The 16,852-nt window shown below is 42.5% G+C and overlaps 1 protein-coding gene across 2 annotated transcripts in view; it reads left to right on the forward strand.

Moving 5' to 3' along the window:
• LOC122564774 (mitogen-activated protein kinase 4-like) overlaps positions 1–16,852 on the forward strand; it is a 93,586-nt gene that overhangs the window by 55,897 nt on the left and 20,837 nt on the right. For both annotated transcript variants that reach the window (XM_043720029.1, XM_043720117.1), the window contains exon 3: positions 13,317–13,461. In XM_043720029.1, coding sequence (XP_043575964.1) covers positions 13,317–13,461 — 145 coding nt within the window. The remainder of the gene's footprint in view (positions 1–13,316; positions 13,462–16,852) is intronic.

Here is a 16,852-nt window from a genome sequence, read left to right on the forward strand (position 1 = left end):
TTGTGAGTGAAGTGAATACTGACTGCTTACATTGCTGAGAACATGTGCAGTTTCCTATGTTTCTCATGCAGGGATGCGTGTGTGCTAAGGGATTCAGCCACAGCTAGGGATTATTGTTGTTGCTGCTTAATGCAATAAAGGTCCAGAGTAGTGGAGAAGGAAACAGATGTACCTGAATGTCCAGGACCAACAGCATATAGATTCCAGTCTCCACACGAAGAGGTCACAGATTAAGATCCCCTCAGGATGTGTAGGAGATAGAGGAGGCCAGAGTCTAATGTCCTTGATGCCTTTCCTTCTAGATTTGCGAAGGGCAGTATCAGCATAGACTGAGGGTGACCTGGGGCACAGTGACTGCCCTATGCCAGCTTCTGGAGTGGGATTGATGACGTGAAGGGGCGAGTGACGATCCTGTCCCAGTGGCTGTCAAGGCAACAGCTGCACTGACATTTTATTGAACTGGCCCTTTCTAAGGAGCCACTGGGGACCTATGTGGGCTCTCTCAATCCTTGATCAACAAATATATTTGGATTGTTGTGCAATCTGATTTGTGGCAGATCACTCTGCTTCATCTTGTTTCCCTGTGATGAGATCAGTGTTGCAGCAAGGGCAGTAGGCTTTGGCAACGTAACATTGGCAGCCCCCATGTGCAGGGTGATAAAGACTGTCCATATGACACATTGACAGCACCATATCATTATGCAGCTGAGTTCATCAATAAAAAGTTCATCAATCTGTAAGTGATCTTTGATCATCAGGACCACATCTTAAGAAATCTGAACCAAGCATCCGAGGAGCTTCCACAATGCCTACATCCTTGAGAGCTCTCATGTTGCTGCTTAATTTAAGGGTTGGATGTCTTACAAGACTGGATACTGGGGGACAGGGACAGTGGCCAATGCTGATGATTCTGTTACATAGCCTCTGACTGACTTAGTTGATTTATTTATGGTCACGTGTATCTTGTTACAAAGTACAGCAAAAAGTGTTGTATGGTGTGGCCACTCTCCAGCGCCATCTTAAAACACAGTAAAATAAACCAAAACATCGAATATAAAGGCAGAAAGTGAATAAATAAAGGAAATGTCCAATTTTACAGTCCTTCTTGCTAAGTGCTCCATCATGGGACATGGGCCAAGGCCTTGGTGGCCAGGCATGGGTCCCCTTTGCTGTACTGCCACCGCTGGAATGAACATTGCCACTGTCTGGCGTTATCTCACCTTCACTGATGCCCCAGCCACTATGAGTCCTCCCTGGACCTTGCAATGCGGATGCCACCAATGCTGTTGGGTACTACACTGGCCCAACCTTGACTCCGCTGCCGCCATGAGTCTGCTTCGGGCCCACCTCACCGATGCAGCCATTGCTGATGCCGCCAGATCCCACACTGGGACCAAACTCGGCAAGAGGTAAGTCAAAATAATAGACGAGAGAAGAAAAAAAGAGTGAAGAGAGGAAAAACAGAAAGCCTTGACTGAGGCCAAGTGTGAAGGTAATGCAGCCCATTCTTCACACAGGGCCTGGGTGGAGCAGATAGTTGGCTTCCTGGAGATGAAGTTTTTCTCCTTGGATCAATCAAGGTGGGTCTTGCAGTATATTTTGGACAGAGCATGCCACATAATCCTAGCATGCTGTGCTCTGCATAACTGGAGCAGGCAAAGAGGAGATGAAATAGGGGCTGACAAACTAAGAGAGGCAGAAGCTTATCTTCTGACACGGAAGATGAAGACATTGAACAGGAAGGACATCAACGTCTACCTGATAAAAGTGGAGCAGTATTGGGCACTACATGACAGACAGGATTTATTGGGATTGGACAGGACAGATGCAGGGAGGATGGTCCCAAAGGTGGGGGAGTCCAGAACCAGAGGTCACAGTCTATGGATATGGAGTGAGCCATTTAGGAATGAGATGAGGAGATATTTCGTCACTCGGAGAGAGCAGTAAGCCTGTGGAATTCAATACCACAGAAAGCATTCAAGGCCAAAACATTGTATGATTTCAAGGAGTTGGATATAGCACTTGAGATAAGAGGGAAAACATGGGAACAGGCTATTGAGTTGGATGGTCAGAATGAATTGGGGAGTAAGCTTGAGGGACTACTGCTGTCCCTATTTTTATTTCTATGTATGATGTAATTGACATCTGATTCCAGTAGATGAGAGCTGGATGCACCGATTATTCATTTACTGTAAATCCATTAGTTCTTGAAAGGCAAGCAATCCATTTCTGTTCTAAAAGACAAGTGCAGCTTCTGTTTGTTTGGTTATTGTTCACTTTTGATCTTAGTGAATAAAATGTTTTGAAGCATTTGAAGGCTTTCCTGTGTGTGATGGTGCCACGTTGAACAATGATAATATGCTGAGCTACATTGGGCATTGGGAAAAGTATTGGGAATGTGGCTAAGGATGGGTAAGCTGTGTAGGTTGGTACTTACACACCAACAGATGTGGGAATATGCACATGTACACAAAACAAAATGTCAGCTGTGCTATCTCTATGCCCTGAGAAACGCCAGTTTGTGGTTGCTGCTCCACTATATGCACATTGAAGGACAACTCTAATTGGATAAGTGTCAGTTGTAAGACAAGAAGGACTTGCAGCAATGTATACTGTTGCAAATATGAGACTGTAACCTATTCTTCAGTATGCCTGACAGTAAGCCTGGATGTTTTATTGTAGGGTGGATGCTGGGAATTTGTTTCCGTCAGGCGGGGATACTAGGACCAGTGGGCACAGCCTTAGAATTAGAGGGCATCAATTTAAAACGGAAATAAGGAGATATTTCTTCAGCCAGAGAGTGGTGGGCCTGCGGAATTCACTGCCACGGTGCGCAGTGGAGGCTGGACGTTGAATGTCTTCGAGGCAGAGATTGATAAATTCTTAATCTCGCAAGAAATAAAAGGCTACGGGAAGAGTGCGGGTAAATGACGTTGAAGTGCCCATCTGACATGATTGAATGGTGGAGCGGACTTGATGGGTTTAATGACCTTACTTTCACTCCTATGTCGTATTGCCTTATGGTCTTATTATTGGAGATAATGGAAGGCTTGTATAGTTTTGCTGAAAATTTGCAAGGTATTCATACATAGATATAAAGACAACATTCATGGCAAAAAAAAAGTATTGCTAGCTAGGCTAGCACTTATCGCTGAGTTTGTTATGACTGGTTTCTGAGTCTCCCAATGTCCCAAGAAAATGTTGAGGTATCGGGTTATATGTAGTTGTGGTAGAGATTGTTCAATTAATTTATAAAACATAAGTCTAAATATCCATTTGGTGAATAGTATATTCGGGGAGATGATGGCTGAAAATGTGTTGCTGGAAAAGCAACATTCCTGAAGAAGGGCTCATGCCCGAAATGTCGATTCTCCTGCTCCTTGGATGCTGCCTGACCTGCTGCGCTTTTCCAGCAACACATTTTCAGCTCTGATCTCCAGCATCTGCAGTCCTCACTTTCTCCTCGGGGAGATGATGATGGCCTAGTATCACTGGACTGTTAATTCAGAGACCCAGGAAATGTTCTGGGGATCCGGGTTCAATGAAAATTCAATAAAAATATGGAATTAAGCATCCAATGATGACCATGAATTGACTGTTGGAAAACCCCATCTGGTTCACTAATACCCTTTAGGGAATAAAACTGCATCCTCACCTGGTCTGGTCTACATGTGACTCCAGACCCACAGCAATGTGATTGACTCTTAACTGCCATTTGGGCAATTATGGATTGGTGATAAGTGCTAGCCTAGCTAGCAACGCTTTTTTTTGTCATGAATGAATAAAAAAATTGATGAATTTTTTATTTTTTATTGTTCCATACAGATTTGTTGTACGACTTGAATTAAACAAGATGGTCATGGAAGTGTTGTATATGTGCACTGTGAAATAAAGCAGTATCGATCCCTGTCAGAACTCATTCCATCAAAGAGATCGAAGAAGCAATCGTGTAAAATCACAATGTAATTACAAGGGCATGGTAATATAATCACAAGGGCATGGCATTATCATGTTCCCATTTTATTTTGTGTTGAGTAGATAGAGAGCAGTATGAGTCAATGCCTATAAAAATCAGATGCACTTTCCACTTAGGGAAGTGGCAATGTCAATGACAATGAGGAGATATTTAAAGCAGACACAATTTTGTCACAGCAACCTTTGTTCAAGACAATCTCATAACTCTTGAGAGCTGGAGGTATACCTACTATTCCATATCTAAAGAATAATGGTCTTCTCTCTGAAGTTCACTCCATCTGCTGATTTGTACCTATCTCTCTAAGCAGACAATTAGCAATTGGCTTCTCCCAAAGAAGGCAAAGAAAATGTTCCTTCATAATTTATTTCCCACAATGATGAAGTAGGGATTGGAAAATAAGTGTTGTGGGAAATTTAAAGCTTTATCTTTACTCACATTCTACTGAACATTGGTGCAAAAGTTTACTAAAACACTGTTGTACCCATGCCAATGTTAAAAAGTTCCAGTTTGTGCAAATTATGCTTTTATTTTAGAAGTATTTGAACAATGCAGTACCTGCCAGGCAATAATATGCTCGGGTGTGTGCCTTATTGCTCAAATGAGAATGGCCTCAACGACTAAAGGAAGAGACTGAAGGTCAAGTCTATCATTTATCAACCTACACTAATTTGATAAAGCAGGTGACAAAGTCCATAATCTCAAGTGAATGAGACCTTATAGCCACGTTTAAGCATTTTAATAGGCTTTTCAAATTCTGTGTCATTGATAGGGAAATCAAAATTTTCTTTTTACAACAAGGGTCTCCAATTAGGGAGGTGGTTGTGGAGTAGTAATAATATCACTAGACCGATAATCCAAAGCTCTAGAAAATACTCTGGGGTCGTGGATTTGAATTCCACAATAGCAGATGGTGAAATGTGGATCCAGTAAAATCTGGAATAAAAATCTAGTCTAATAGCAACCATATAACGACTAATAATTATTGTAAAACTAATCTGGTACACTAACTCCTTTAGAGGAGAAAACTGGCATCCTTACTTGATCTGGTCTACATATGACTTCAGACACATAACAATGTGGTTGACTCTTAACTGCCCCCTGGGCAATTAGGGATGGGCAATAAATGCTGACCTAGACAGAAGCACTCCGATCTTGTGGATGCAGATAAAAAATTAGACTGTCTTATTTTTTAAAATTCCAGATTTTATTGGAGCGGCACAGTGGCTCAGTGGTTAGCACTGCTACCTTACAGCATCAGGGACCTGGGTTCGATTTCAACCTCGGGCGACTGTGTGGAGTTTGCACATTCTCCCGTGTCTGCGTGGGTTTTCTCCGGGTGCTCTGGTTTCCTCCCAGAGTCCAAAGATATGCAGGTTAGTTAAATTGGCCATGCTAAATTACCCATAGTGTTCGAGGATATGTAATCTCAGTGCATTAGTTAGGGGAAGTCTAGAATAATTGGTGCAGGGGAATGGATCTGGGTGGGTTACTCTTTGAAGTGGCGATGTGGACTTGGAGGGCCAAGTGGCCTGTTTCCACAGTAGGAATTCTAATTGAATTCACATATCACCATCTGTCATGGTATCATAGAAACCCATATCTCCAGGATATTAGCCTTTAGTTCTTGATCACTCATCCAATGACATTACTATTACTTCACTATCTTACCTGTATAACCCTAGCTTCAACTTGAAAAGTCAGAGCAGTACACAGCATTCCCAGTTTCGAGAAAAGGCCTGGGACGGCCTAAATGAGCAGCTGTCATTGTTTTCTTCTGCTCCCAGTGGAGGTACCGGGGATTTTCCGAGCTTAATCAGTACCTCTGGTTGCAAACAGCATTCGTTATGAGCTAGAGGTGTTCTATTGAAACCACCGTATCGTGTGCTGGGGAAGATTTCAAGGAACTCTTCTAAATATTCCCCTTGATATAAGGGTAGATGATTGGAGGATCCATCCTCTGTTCTATCCTGAATTATAAGGCTTGCGCTCCATTCAATAGAATCGTGCAAGAAACAATTTCTTGTTCCAGTATGGCAATAAGACAGCAATCCTTCAATCTGCTCTGAGGACCAGAATGGACTTTTGGCTGTTCAGTAAAAAAAAACAAGACCAAGGTGAAAATATATAATTGGGAGGTGATGGGCTATTATTGCTGGACAGTTAATCCAGAGATCCAGATAATGGCAGATGGTGGAATTTGAATTTGATTAAAAAATCTGTAATCAAGAGTTTAATGATGACCATGAGTCCATTGTCAACTGTTGGAAAAACCCATCTGGTTCACTAATCCTGGTCCTTTAGGGAATGAAACTGCTATCCTGACCTGTGACTCCAGACCCACAGCAATGTGGTTGACTTTTAACTGCCTTCTGGGCATTTAGGGATGGGCAATAATGCTGACCTAGCCAGCGATGCCTACATCCCATGAATGATTAAAAATACACTGAGTAGGCCATGATTGGATTTGTGGCTGCAGTTTTTGAGAAGATTTGTAGCGCAGGTTGAGGTTCAGGCTGTAACTTTGCTCGCTGAGCTGGTAGGTTTGTTTTCAGTCGGTTGCTGTTCTGTCCTGCTTTCTATTTATGTATCTTGGTCTGTCAAGGTGGGTGATGTCATTTCCAGTTCTTTTTCGCAGAGGTTGGTAGATTGAGTCCAGATGTGTTTTTGGTGGAGTTCCGGTTTGAATGCCAGACCATTAGGAATTCCCATATGTTTCTCTGATTAACCCGTCCTAAAATGGATGTGTTATCCCAGAACAACAATGGACTTCCATTCCTAAATGTTAGAGTGCCATGAACAGTCAGTGGAGAACTGCAGACCAGCATCTACAGGAAAGCAACAGACACAGACCAGATACTCAACTACAGAAGCAGTCATCCTAACACTCACATATGGAGCTGCATCACAACATTATTTAAATGGACCACAACACACTGGAGGAACTACAAGCAGCAGAAGAAAAATATCTATACAGCGTATTAAGGAAAAACAGGTACCCGATAAACACAGTCCACTGATTCTTAAGCAACAAACTCAAACAAGAAGACACAACACGCCCAGAGACTCTAGCTACACTACCATACATCAAACACATCACAGAGATGACTACCAGACTACTGTGACCCCTTGGCATCATGGTAGCCCACAAACTTACCAACACACTGAAGCGGTTACTGATGAACCTAAAGGACCCTGTACCAACAACCAGTAAAACTAGCCACCAGGATACACAAGCACCAGCTAGCCACCAAACGGCATAACCAACTATCACGAATATCCTTACATACAGTCTGAGAAGGACACCACTTTGACTGGGATACACATCAATCCTAGGACAGACTAACAGAGACACATTCGGGAGTTCCTAGAAGCCTGGCATTCTAACTGGAACTCCATCAATAAAAACATCGTTTTGGACCCCATTTACCAACATCTGAGAAAAAGAACCGAAAGGGACATCACCCACCTTAACAGACCAAGACACCTAAATAGAAAGCGGGGCAGAACACCAGCACTTCACCAGAGGCTCACTAATGATGTTACCTAGCATGGTGATGAAACATCTGAGAACAAATCTACCAGCGCAGTGAACAAATTTACAACCTGGACTTCCGGATACTTGATAAAAAAAGATATTAGACCACGGTGAAAATATGATAGAAGTAGGCCATTTGGTCCCTCAAGCCTGTTCCACTATTTAATAAGACTATAACCTATCTAATTATGTCCTCAACTCTACTTTCCTGTCTCACCCCACATCCTTTGATTCTCCCACCCAATCAACAATCTAACTCTGCCTGAAAAATATTCAATGACCCTGTCTCAGCTACTGTCTGGGGAAGAAAATTAAATATACTAACACTCTTATGAGGAAAAAAAGAATCCTCATCTCATTCTTAAATGGTAGATCCTTTATTTGTAACCTATGTCCCCTCATTCTAGTTTTTCCCACAAGGAAAACATCCTCTCAGCATCCGCTTGTCAATACCCATTAAGCATCTTACTTGTTTCACTAAGATCACCTCTCATTTTTCCAACAGTTACAGGCATAATTTTTCCAGCGTTTTTGTCATAGGATAACATCTCTCATCCCAGTAAATGTCAAGTTATCATTCCCTGAACTACATCTGATGATGTAAAATCTTTTCTCAAGTCAAGTAAAGTATTGTACACAGTACTTCAGATGTGGTCTCCCCAGTGTTCTGTACAATAGTATGCAAAGTGTCTGCACTATTATGTTCCATTTCCCTTGCAGTAAACAACAATATTCCATTTGTTTGTTATTCACATGTTGCAGCTGCAGACTAACTTCTTGTGATTAATGTGTCAGAACCCCAGATCCCTCTGTACTGCTGAGTGTTGCAATCTTTCTCCATTTAAATTGCATGTCTTCATGAGTTCACATTTTTCCACATTGCTATTTTTTTTGCCCACTTATTTCACTTATCTTTGTAAACCTTTTTTTGCCCTCCTCACTACTTTCTAGCCTATCTTTGTACCCTCCTCTAATTTAGCTGCCATACAGTCAATCCTTCCAACTAAATAAAGATTGTAAACAGTTGATGTCCCTGCTCTGATCCATAACAATCCACTAGTTGCAGCTTGCCAACCCAGAAATGACCCAGTTATCTGTACCTTCTGCTTCCTGTTAGCCAACTAATCCTTTATCCATGATAATTTCTACCCTTACATTAGCATAGCAACCTTTTCTGTGGCATCTTATCAAATACTTTTTGGAAATCCAAGTACACAACATTGATAGATTCTCTCAGCCACATGGACAACATTTTCTTTTCCTGGAGATATCAGGCCTTCAATGTTCCTTCTTTCTCCTCATCAATTGGAGCTGCAAGGACCAATGCTTTCCTTATTGCAGACTTGCGAAGAATAAAACAGGCCAATTTCAGTCAGAATTCTCATGCTGGCCTGCCAGGTTCACTCAAGTCTATCTCTGTACTTAAAGCTGGATAAAAAGGCCGAATTTTACCAAAAATTGAGTGTCAATTTTGGCAAGTTCCCTGGAAGGTTTCTCTCCGTGGACCCTGGCAGGTTTGCTCGCACTATCTTCTAAACTCACCTCATTATTTACACACCACATTCACAGTGAACTCTGCTCACTGTGTTCTCCCACTCATCACAGACAAGACTGCTGCCCACTGCCAAGATCTTGCAGAATTCCGAGCACCAGAAGCGCCCTTAAGGCCCAGCTATGCACCTGGTCAAGTGCCTGGCTCCTGTGAATTGCCTCACATTGTCAGACTGAGGGAAATTGATCCCTGGCTTTGTTGATGGGGACTGCGAGGTCCAGTTGGATGGGAGGTGTGTGGAGTAACTGCGCTTAGCATGTGCCCTGAGATGTCGGTACCTGGTGTCCAAAATGCAGGGCCAAAGGAGTAAGCAGTGAGCTGGAGTTGCCTGGGTGTCCACTCTGATTTTCATCTGGGAAATTGTCGCTATCTGGTTTCTATCCAGAGGGTGGGAGAATGGGAAGCTATAATGGGAAGTGAGATAATGTAATAATGAGGATGTTAAGAGATGCCTTTCACCACTTAATTGTGAGAATCTTGTCTCACTGTTATCCTTGGTCTCTGAGTAACAATCCATTCCATTGGCTAAATAATTCAGATACTGTGACTCAGCATAGAACAAAAACATTAAAAAAAATGAAATGTGAAGCAATTCTTTAAGAGGCCAAATACATACTTCCTCGCCATCTACTGTTGTGTAGCTCTGCTTATGTGGTAAACATACAGGCTTTATAATTACGTTAATGAGTTATTCTTGCCAAAGCCAGTTCAGTTAGATATCGACCCTACCAGTGCACTTGCCCAGTGCAAATATATGCTCTGATCTCAATGTCATTAGGTAATTGAGAGATTGGCAACCATTTTTAAATAGTCCCATCACAACATGCAGCAGAGATCCAATTAACTTTGATTAAAGGAGATAGTGTAAGGCAAGTGAGGGAAGAGGAGAAAATGAGACAGGGAATATATCATGATAGAATTTGAGCTGACATTGATGAGCTGGATAAAGGCCAACAGTGGATGAAAAATATAACAGAAAATGATGCAGTGTGAGCCAGCTGTCATGTTGTTTTGCTAAGACCTGTCTCTCACAAGGACATTGCTGAATTTCAAAGATATAATTTTCTACACTATATTGAGCCTTGAGAGGAAAAGGTATTGTTAATTCCTTGTTTCTTCAACACAATTACTGGTTTTTTCTTGGCTTTTCCGTACTGCTTTTAAAACACTAATTGTGCTTTAGATTCTTATATTGTGAGAATGACAAGGGAGTTCTGACTTTATCAGTAACTGTTTTTATTGTATTGCAAGAAACTGTGATACAGTCAAGGCTGTACTGTTAGAGAAAACTGGTTTGAGCAGGTAGGAGCTATTTGGCTCCAGTATAGTTTAAGTGCAATGACCTGATCTCAAATCTCATCAGTAATTGCATACACTTAAGAAATGAGAACATTGAGGGGAGAGGTTTGAAGGAATGTTTTGCAATCCGAGTCATTATCTTTATATCTGTTTGTTATGTCTTTCTGCTTTGCATGGTTTGGAAGAAGTGGGTTCTGGTTCAAGGAGCACTGGCACTAACAATGGGGAAGGAGAACCTTAGGGGTAGTTTACAGCTCAACTGTACCCCTTCACATTCAATTACATTATCATTACTGTATCTCCCAGTCAACATCCTGAGGGTTATCATTGACCAGAAACTGAACTGAGCTAGCTATACAAATTTAGTGGCGACAACAGCAGGTCAGAAGTTAAGAATCCTGCAGTGAATAACTCACCTCTTGAATCCCCAAACCTGTTCACCATCTACAGGGCACAAATTAGGAGTGTGATGGAATACTCCCCATTTGCCTGAATGGGTGCAGCTCCAACAACTATCAAGAAGCTTGACAGTATCCACAACAAAGCAGCCTCTTGTTTGGCATCATGTCCAGAAACATCCTGTCTCTCCAACATCGAAGTTCAGTAGTAGAAGTGTGTATCATCTACAAGATGCACTGCAGAAATTCTCCAAGACTGCTTTGACAGCACTTTCCAAACTCCTGACCATTACTATCTAGAAGGAGAAGAGTAACAAATATATGACAGAAGTGGGTACTGCAAATGCTGGAGATTAGAGTCAAGATTAGAGTGGTACTGGAAAAGCACAGCAGGTCAGGCAGCATCTAATGAGCAGGAAAATCGATGTTTCAGGCAAAAGCCCTTCATCCTGCTAAGCTTTTCCAGCACCACTCTAACCTCAACAAATATATGGGAACACTACCATCTGAAAGTTCCTCTCCAAGTCACTCACCATTCTGACTTGAAAATATATTGTCTTTTCTACCTGTCGCTGAGTCAAAATCCTGGAACTTTCTCTATATGACATTGTGGATCTAGGTAAACTAAATGGACAGCAGCAGTTCAAGAAGGCAGCTTACCACCACCTGCAGAAGGACATCTAGGGATGGGCAATAAATGCTGGCTCAGCCAGCAATGCCCTTATTCCATGGATGATTTTTTTTTTAAATTATGTGACCTTTAAAATGGGGAATTCATTGTAGGCATCCATCTTATTGCAGCTCAATAATTACAAAGTACAGACAAAACTGTACAGGCAAGCAGTATTCCCTCTAATGTTTTTGGTGCATGAAATCTCAGAAGATCCTCAGACTGGCTGCGCAGCTTAGAGGGAAAGCTACCTGTGAGCTTGTAACTGTAGTGGTAGCCAAGATAAGGTAGCCAAGGTAGAGGAGTTGTTAGCAATGAGGGAAGAGTAATCTTTGCAACCAGGCCGAAGTGGAAAGGAGATGAGAATCTGGGGTTTGGATCAGTGGGTACAGCTATGACTCAGGTCCAGTGTAGATGGAATGTGAACATGGACCTCTGACATAGAGTTAGGAACAATATCCCTGTGCCACAAAACTCTAGCCTCAAACAGAGTTGGTAAGTAGTGAGGAGATTAGCAGGAGAATATCAATGGACGGGTCAGGCAAGCAGATCAGTAGCAAATGGAATTCAACTTGGAAAAGTATGATGCAATGCTAACAAGGGATTACACTATGAACGGTACGACCCTAGGAATACTGGGATCTTGGTGTGCATATCCACAGATTCATGAAAAAATCAGGGAAGATAGATAAGATGATTAAGCAGACATATGGGTTTGCCTTTATTAGTTGATGCATAGGAGACAAGAACAAGGTGGTTATGTAGGAATTGTCTAAAACTATGATTATGTCACAACTGGAGTACTGAGGGCAGCCCTGGCCCCTCAAGAGGGTACATGTGAGATTTATCAAACTATTGCCTGTACTTGAGGGTCTGAGCTATGAGGAAAGATTGGATAGACTAGGATTAATTGGACTAGCAATGCATAACACAGAACCTGTTAGAAGTGTGTAAGATTAAGGGGCATAGGTAGACTGGATAGGAAGGTGTTCTATTCCTTTAGTGGAGGGTCAATGACCAGGGAGCATAGATTTAAGGTAAGAGGTAGAAAGCTAAAGTGGAGGAAAAACATCATCATTCAAAGAGTAGTGTTGAGTCAGAAACTCTTGAAATATTTAACCCAAATTTAGGTGTGCACTTGTATTGTCATTACCTCCAGGGCCATGGACCAAGTGCTGTAAAATGGGATTAATCTCGTCAAATCTTTGTTGACTGGCATGGAAATGATGGGGGAATGGCCTCCCTCTGTGCTGTAAAAATCTGAGCCTATGAGTCTACAATTCAGGAAGAAGTTAATAGAGTTAATAGGAAGCTAGGCGTTAGTGTTAAGGTTATAAAGAAGCCTGTGCATAAATCGTAGTGCAGTACAGTTGAGAATGGGTGTTGAAAGTCTAAAAGTAGTAATTGCTTGATGCATTGGAGCCAGATTAGAGCACCTAAGAGTCACCTTGCCACCAAACATCTTCAACATGCCTTTACTGTGTGACATTTATTCTGCAAACACCCCATTGCTAGAGGACTTCAACATTATAATGCAAACAACATCTTCAACCTCTGGAGTGGCATTGCTACTCAGTGTCTGACAGGAAGGGAAATCACTGTAACAGAAAATTATTTACCAAAAATCAAGTCAGGTGACCACTTAGCTCCTTGATAGGCAGAAGATTTGGTAGACTTTTTAGTGGATGATAATCAGGGTGTCCTGTGCATTACGATGCTTGGCCCTCACTTTGAAGAACAATCTGAATATTTGCCAATTTTGTTGCTAATTTCATGCTATAGATAAGTAACAAAATTGTTCCACAGAACTTTGTTTTTAAAGCCACGACATTGTGGAAATTCATTGTGTTGGTCAATATTGTGTTTTTGCATTTCTCATTGTCCAGGGTCACCTTTCTGAAGGTTTAGTAACCAAATGGTATCGATCTCCTCGCCTCCTTCTGTCTCCGAACAACTACACCAAAGCTATTGATATGTGGGCTGCAGGTTGTATATTTACAGAAATGCTAACTGGGAAGATGTTGTTTGCTGGTAAGAAAGTTCCTATTCATGTATTTACCATTTAGAAAACATTGTCTTGCAAATATGCTGGATAGAATTACTATTTCATGAGCAACATTTAAAATAAAGTGAAAAAAAGGCAAAATGAATACACAGAATCTTCCTCAGCGTTCTCTGAAATTGGTAAGCCCACCACTGTATTCCATCTCATGGCCTGACAGATCCTTTTACCTATCACCATCAAGGCAAAAAGAATAATTATTTTCCACTGAATCTTTTCATATGCATCATTGTTGTATTTCATGATTGAGTCTCGGGGTAATTTTGCATGATGGTGATAGGAGAGAGGATCTGTCAGGCCATGAGCTGGAATATAGTTCTGCTGCTGTTGATGTTCCACAATATTTCATGGATGTCCATTTTTGGGCTGCTGGATCTGCTCATATATATCATTTAACTCCGCCCACTGCTGCTAATACTGAAAAAATGAGGACCGGGCGTTTGTCGGGTATATAAATCTAAACCTATATAAGCTTACCTTGTGCATAGACGGAGTGCACGCTGAGCAGGAGCGGATACAGGACTGCTGAGTAAGTGAGGTAATATATTTAGGCTGCCGCTTTACTTGAAACACTACTTAGGTAGTGTCTCCCACCCATCCATCCTCCTCGAACCAATGAAAATGGGCTCTGTGTGCTGGATTGGTAAGGTAACCAGTTTTTTTGTATTTTTTACTTTTCAATTGTTTCTTTGGGAATTTAGAACAGTGGGAACAGACGTTAGGGCAGTTGAATGTTCCTCCTGCAGAATGTGGGCGGTAAAGGTCACTATTAGTGTCCCTGCTGACTTCATCTGCGGGAGGTGCACCCAACTCCAGCTCCTTGAAAACTGTGTTAGGGAACTGGAGCTGGAGCTGGATGAACTTTGGATTGTTTGGGAGGTGGAGGGGGTTTTTGAGAGGAGTTACAGGGAGATAGTCATACGTCAGGTACAAGAAAAAGGCAGATGGGTTACAGTCAGGGGATGGAAAGGGAACTGGCAGATAGTGCAGGGATTCCCTGTGGCCGTTCCCCTCAAGAACAAGTATACCATTTTGGATACTGTTGGGGGGAACAACTCAACAAGGGTAAGCCATTGGGTACAGGTCTCTGGCGTAGTGTCTGTCCCTGTTCCTGAGAAGGCACATGGGAGAGGAACAGAGCATTAGTCGTTGGGGACTGTATAGTTAGGAGGACAGATCGGAGGTTCTGTGGGAACGAGAGAGACTCATGGTTGGTTTGTTGCCTCCCAGATGCGACAGTTTGTGATGTCTCGGATTGTGTTTTCGGGATCCTTGAGGGGGAGGGGGAGCAAACCCAAGTCGTGGTCCACGTAGGTATTAATGGCATAAGTAGGGAAAGGGATGGCGATTTAAGGCAGAAATTCAGGAATCTTGGGTGGAAACTTACAGCTAGAACAAACAGAGTTGTTATCTGTGCCACATGCTAGTGAGGCAAGGAATAGGGCGAGAGAGGAGTTGAACACATGGCTTCAAGGATGGTGCAGGAGGGAGGGTTTCGGATACCTAGATAACTGGGGCACATTCTGGGGTAGGTGGAACCTCTACAGAGGTGGTTTGAAGTGTGTATACTTCAATGCCAGAAGCATTTGGAATAGGGTGGGTGAACTTGCTGCATAAGTTGGTATCTGGGACTTCGATGTTGTGGCCATTTCGGAGACATGGATAGAGCAGGGACAGGAACGGATGCTGCATGTTCTGGGATTTAGCTGTTTCAGTAAGAACAGGGAAGATGGTAAAAGAGGGGGAGGTATGGCATTATTAGTCAAGTACATATAACGGTGGCAGAAAGGATGTTTGAGGACTCGTCTACTGAGGTAGTATGGGCTCAGATTAGAAATAGGAAAGGAGAGGTCACCCTGTTTAGAGTTTTCTATTGGCCTCTGAATAGTTCCAGAGATGTAGAGGAAAGGATAGCAAAGATGATTCTGGATAGGAGTGAAAGTAACAGGGTAGTTGTTATGGGGTACTTTAACTTCCCAAGTTAAAGTACCCCATAACTGGAAATACTATTGTTTGAGTACTTTAGATTTTGTTTTTGTCCAATGTGTACAGGAGGGTTTCCCGACATGGTATACAGACAGGCCAACAAGGGGCGAGGCCACATTGGATTTGTAGTGGGATATGAACCCAGCCAGGTATTAGATTTGGAGGTAGGTGAGCACTTTGGTGATAGTGACCACAATTCAGTAATGTTTACTTTAGTGATGGAAAGGGATAAGTATATAACACGGGGAAAGAGTCATATCTGAGGGAAAGGCAATTAGAGTCATAGAGATGTACAGCATGGAAACCAACCCTTCGGTCCAACCCATTCATACCGACCAGATATCCCAACCCAATCTAGTCCCACCTGCCAGCACCTGGCCCATATCCCTCCAAACCCTTCCTATTCATATACCCATCCAAATGCCTTTTAAATGTTGCAATTGTACCAGTCTCCACCACTTCCTCTGGCAGCTCATTCCATATATGTACCACCCTCTGTGTGAAAAAGTTGCCCCTTAGGTCTTTTTTATATCTTTCCCCTCTCACCCTAACCTTATGCCCTCTAGTTCTAGACTCCCAGACCCCTGGGAAAAGACTTTGTCGATTTATCCTATCCATGCCCCTCATAATTTTGTAAACCTCTATAACCCCTCAACCTCCGTCACGCCAGGAAAAAAGCCCCAGCCTGTTCATCCTCTCCCTGTAGCTCAGATCCTCCAACCCTGGCAACATCCTTGTAAATCTTTTCTGAACCCTTTCAAGTTTCACAACATCTTTCCGATAGGAAGGAGACCAGAATTGCACGCAATATTCCAACAGTGGCCTAATCAATGTCCTGTACAGCCGCAACATGACCTCCCAACTCCTGTACTCAATACTCTGACCAATAAAGGAAAGCATACCAAACGCCTTCTCAATTATCCTATCTCCCTGCAAATCCACTTTCAAGGAGCTACGAACCTGCACTCCAAGGTCTCTTTGTTCAGCAACACTTCCTACCATTAAGTGTATAAGTCCTGCTAAGATTTGCTTTCCCAAAATGCAGCACCTCGCATTTATCTGAATTAAACTCCATCTGCCACTTCTCAGCCCGTTGGCCCATCTGGTCAAGATCCTGTTGTAATCTGAGGTAACCTTCTTCGCTGTCCACTACACCTCCAATTTTGGTGTCATCTGCAAACTTACTAACTGTACCTCTAATGCTCACATCCAAATCATTTATGTAAATGACAAAAAGTAGAGGACCCAGCACCGATTTTTATGGCACTCCACTGGTCACAGGCCTCCAGTCTGAAAAACAACCCTCCATCACCACCCTCTGTCTTCTACCTTTGAGCCAGTTCTGTATCCAAATGGCTAGTTCTCCCTGTATTC

The sequence above is a fragment of the Chiloscyllium plagiosum genome, chromosome 1, assembly GCF_004010195.1.
Source record: "Chiloscyllium plagiosum isolate BGI_BamShark_2017 chromosome 1, ASM401019v2, whole genome shotgun sequence".
Classification (NCBI taxonomy): Eukaryota; Metazoa; Chordata; class Chondrichthyes; order Orectolobiformes; family Hemiscylliidae; genus Chiloscyllium; species Chiloscyllium plagiosum.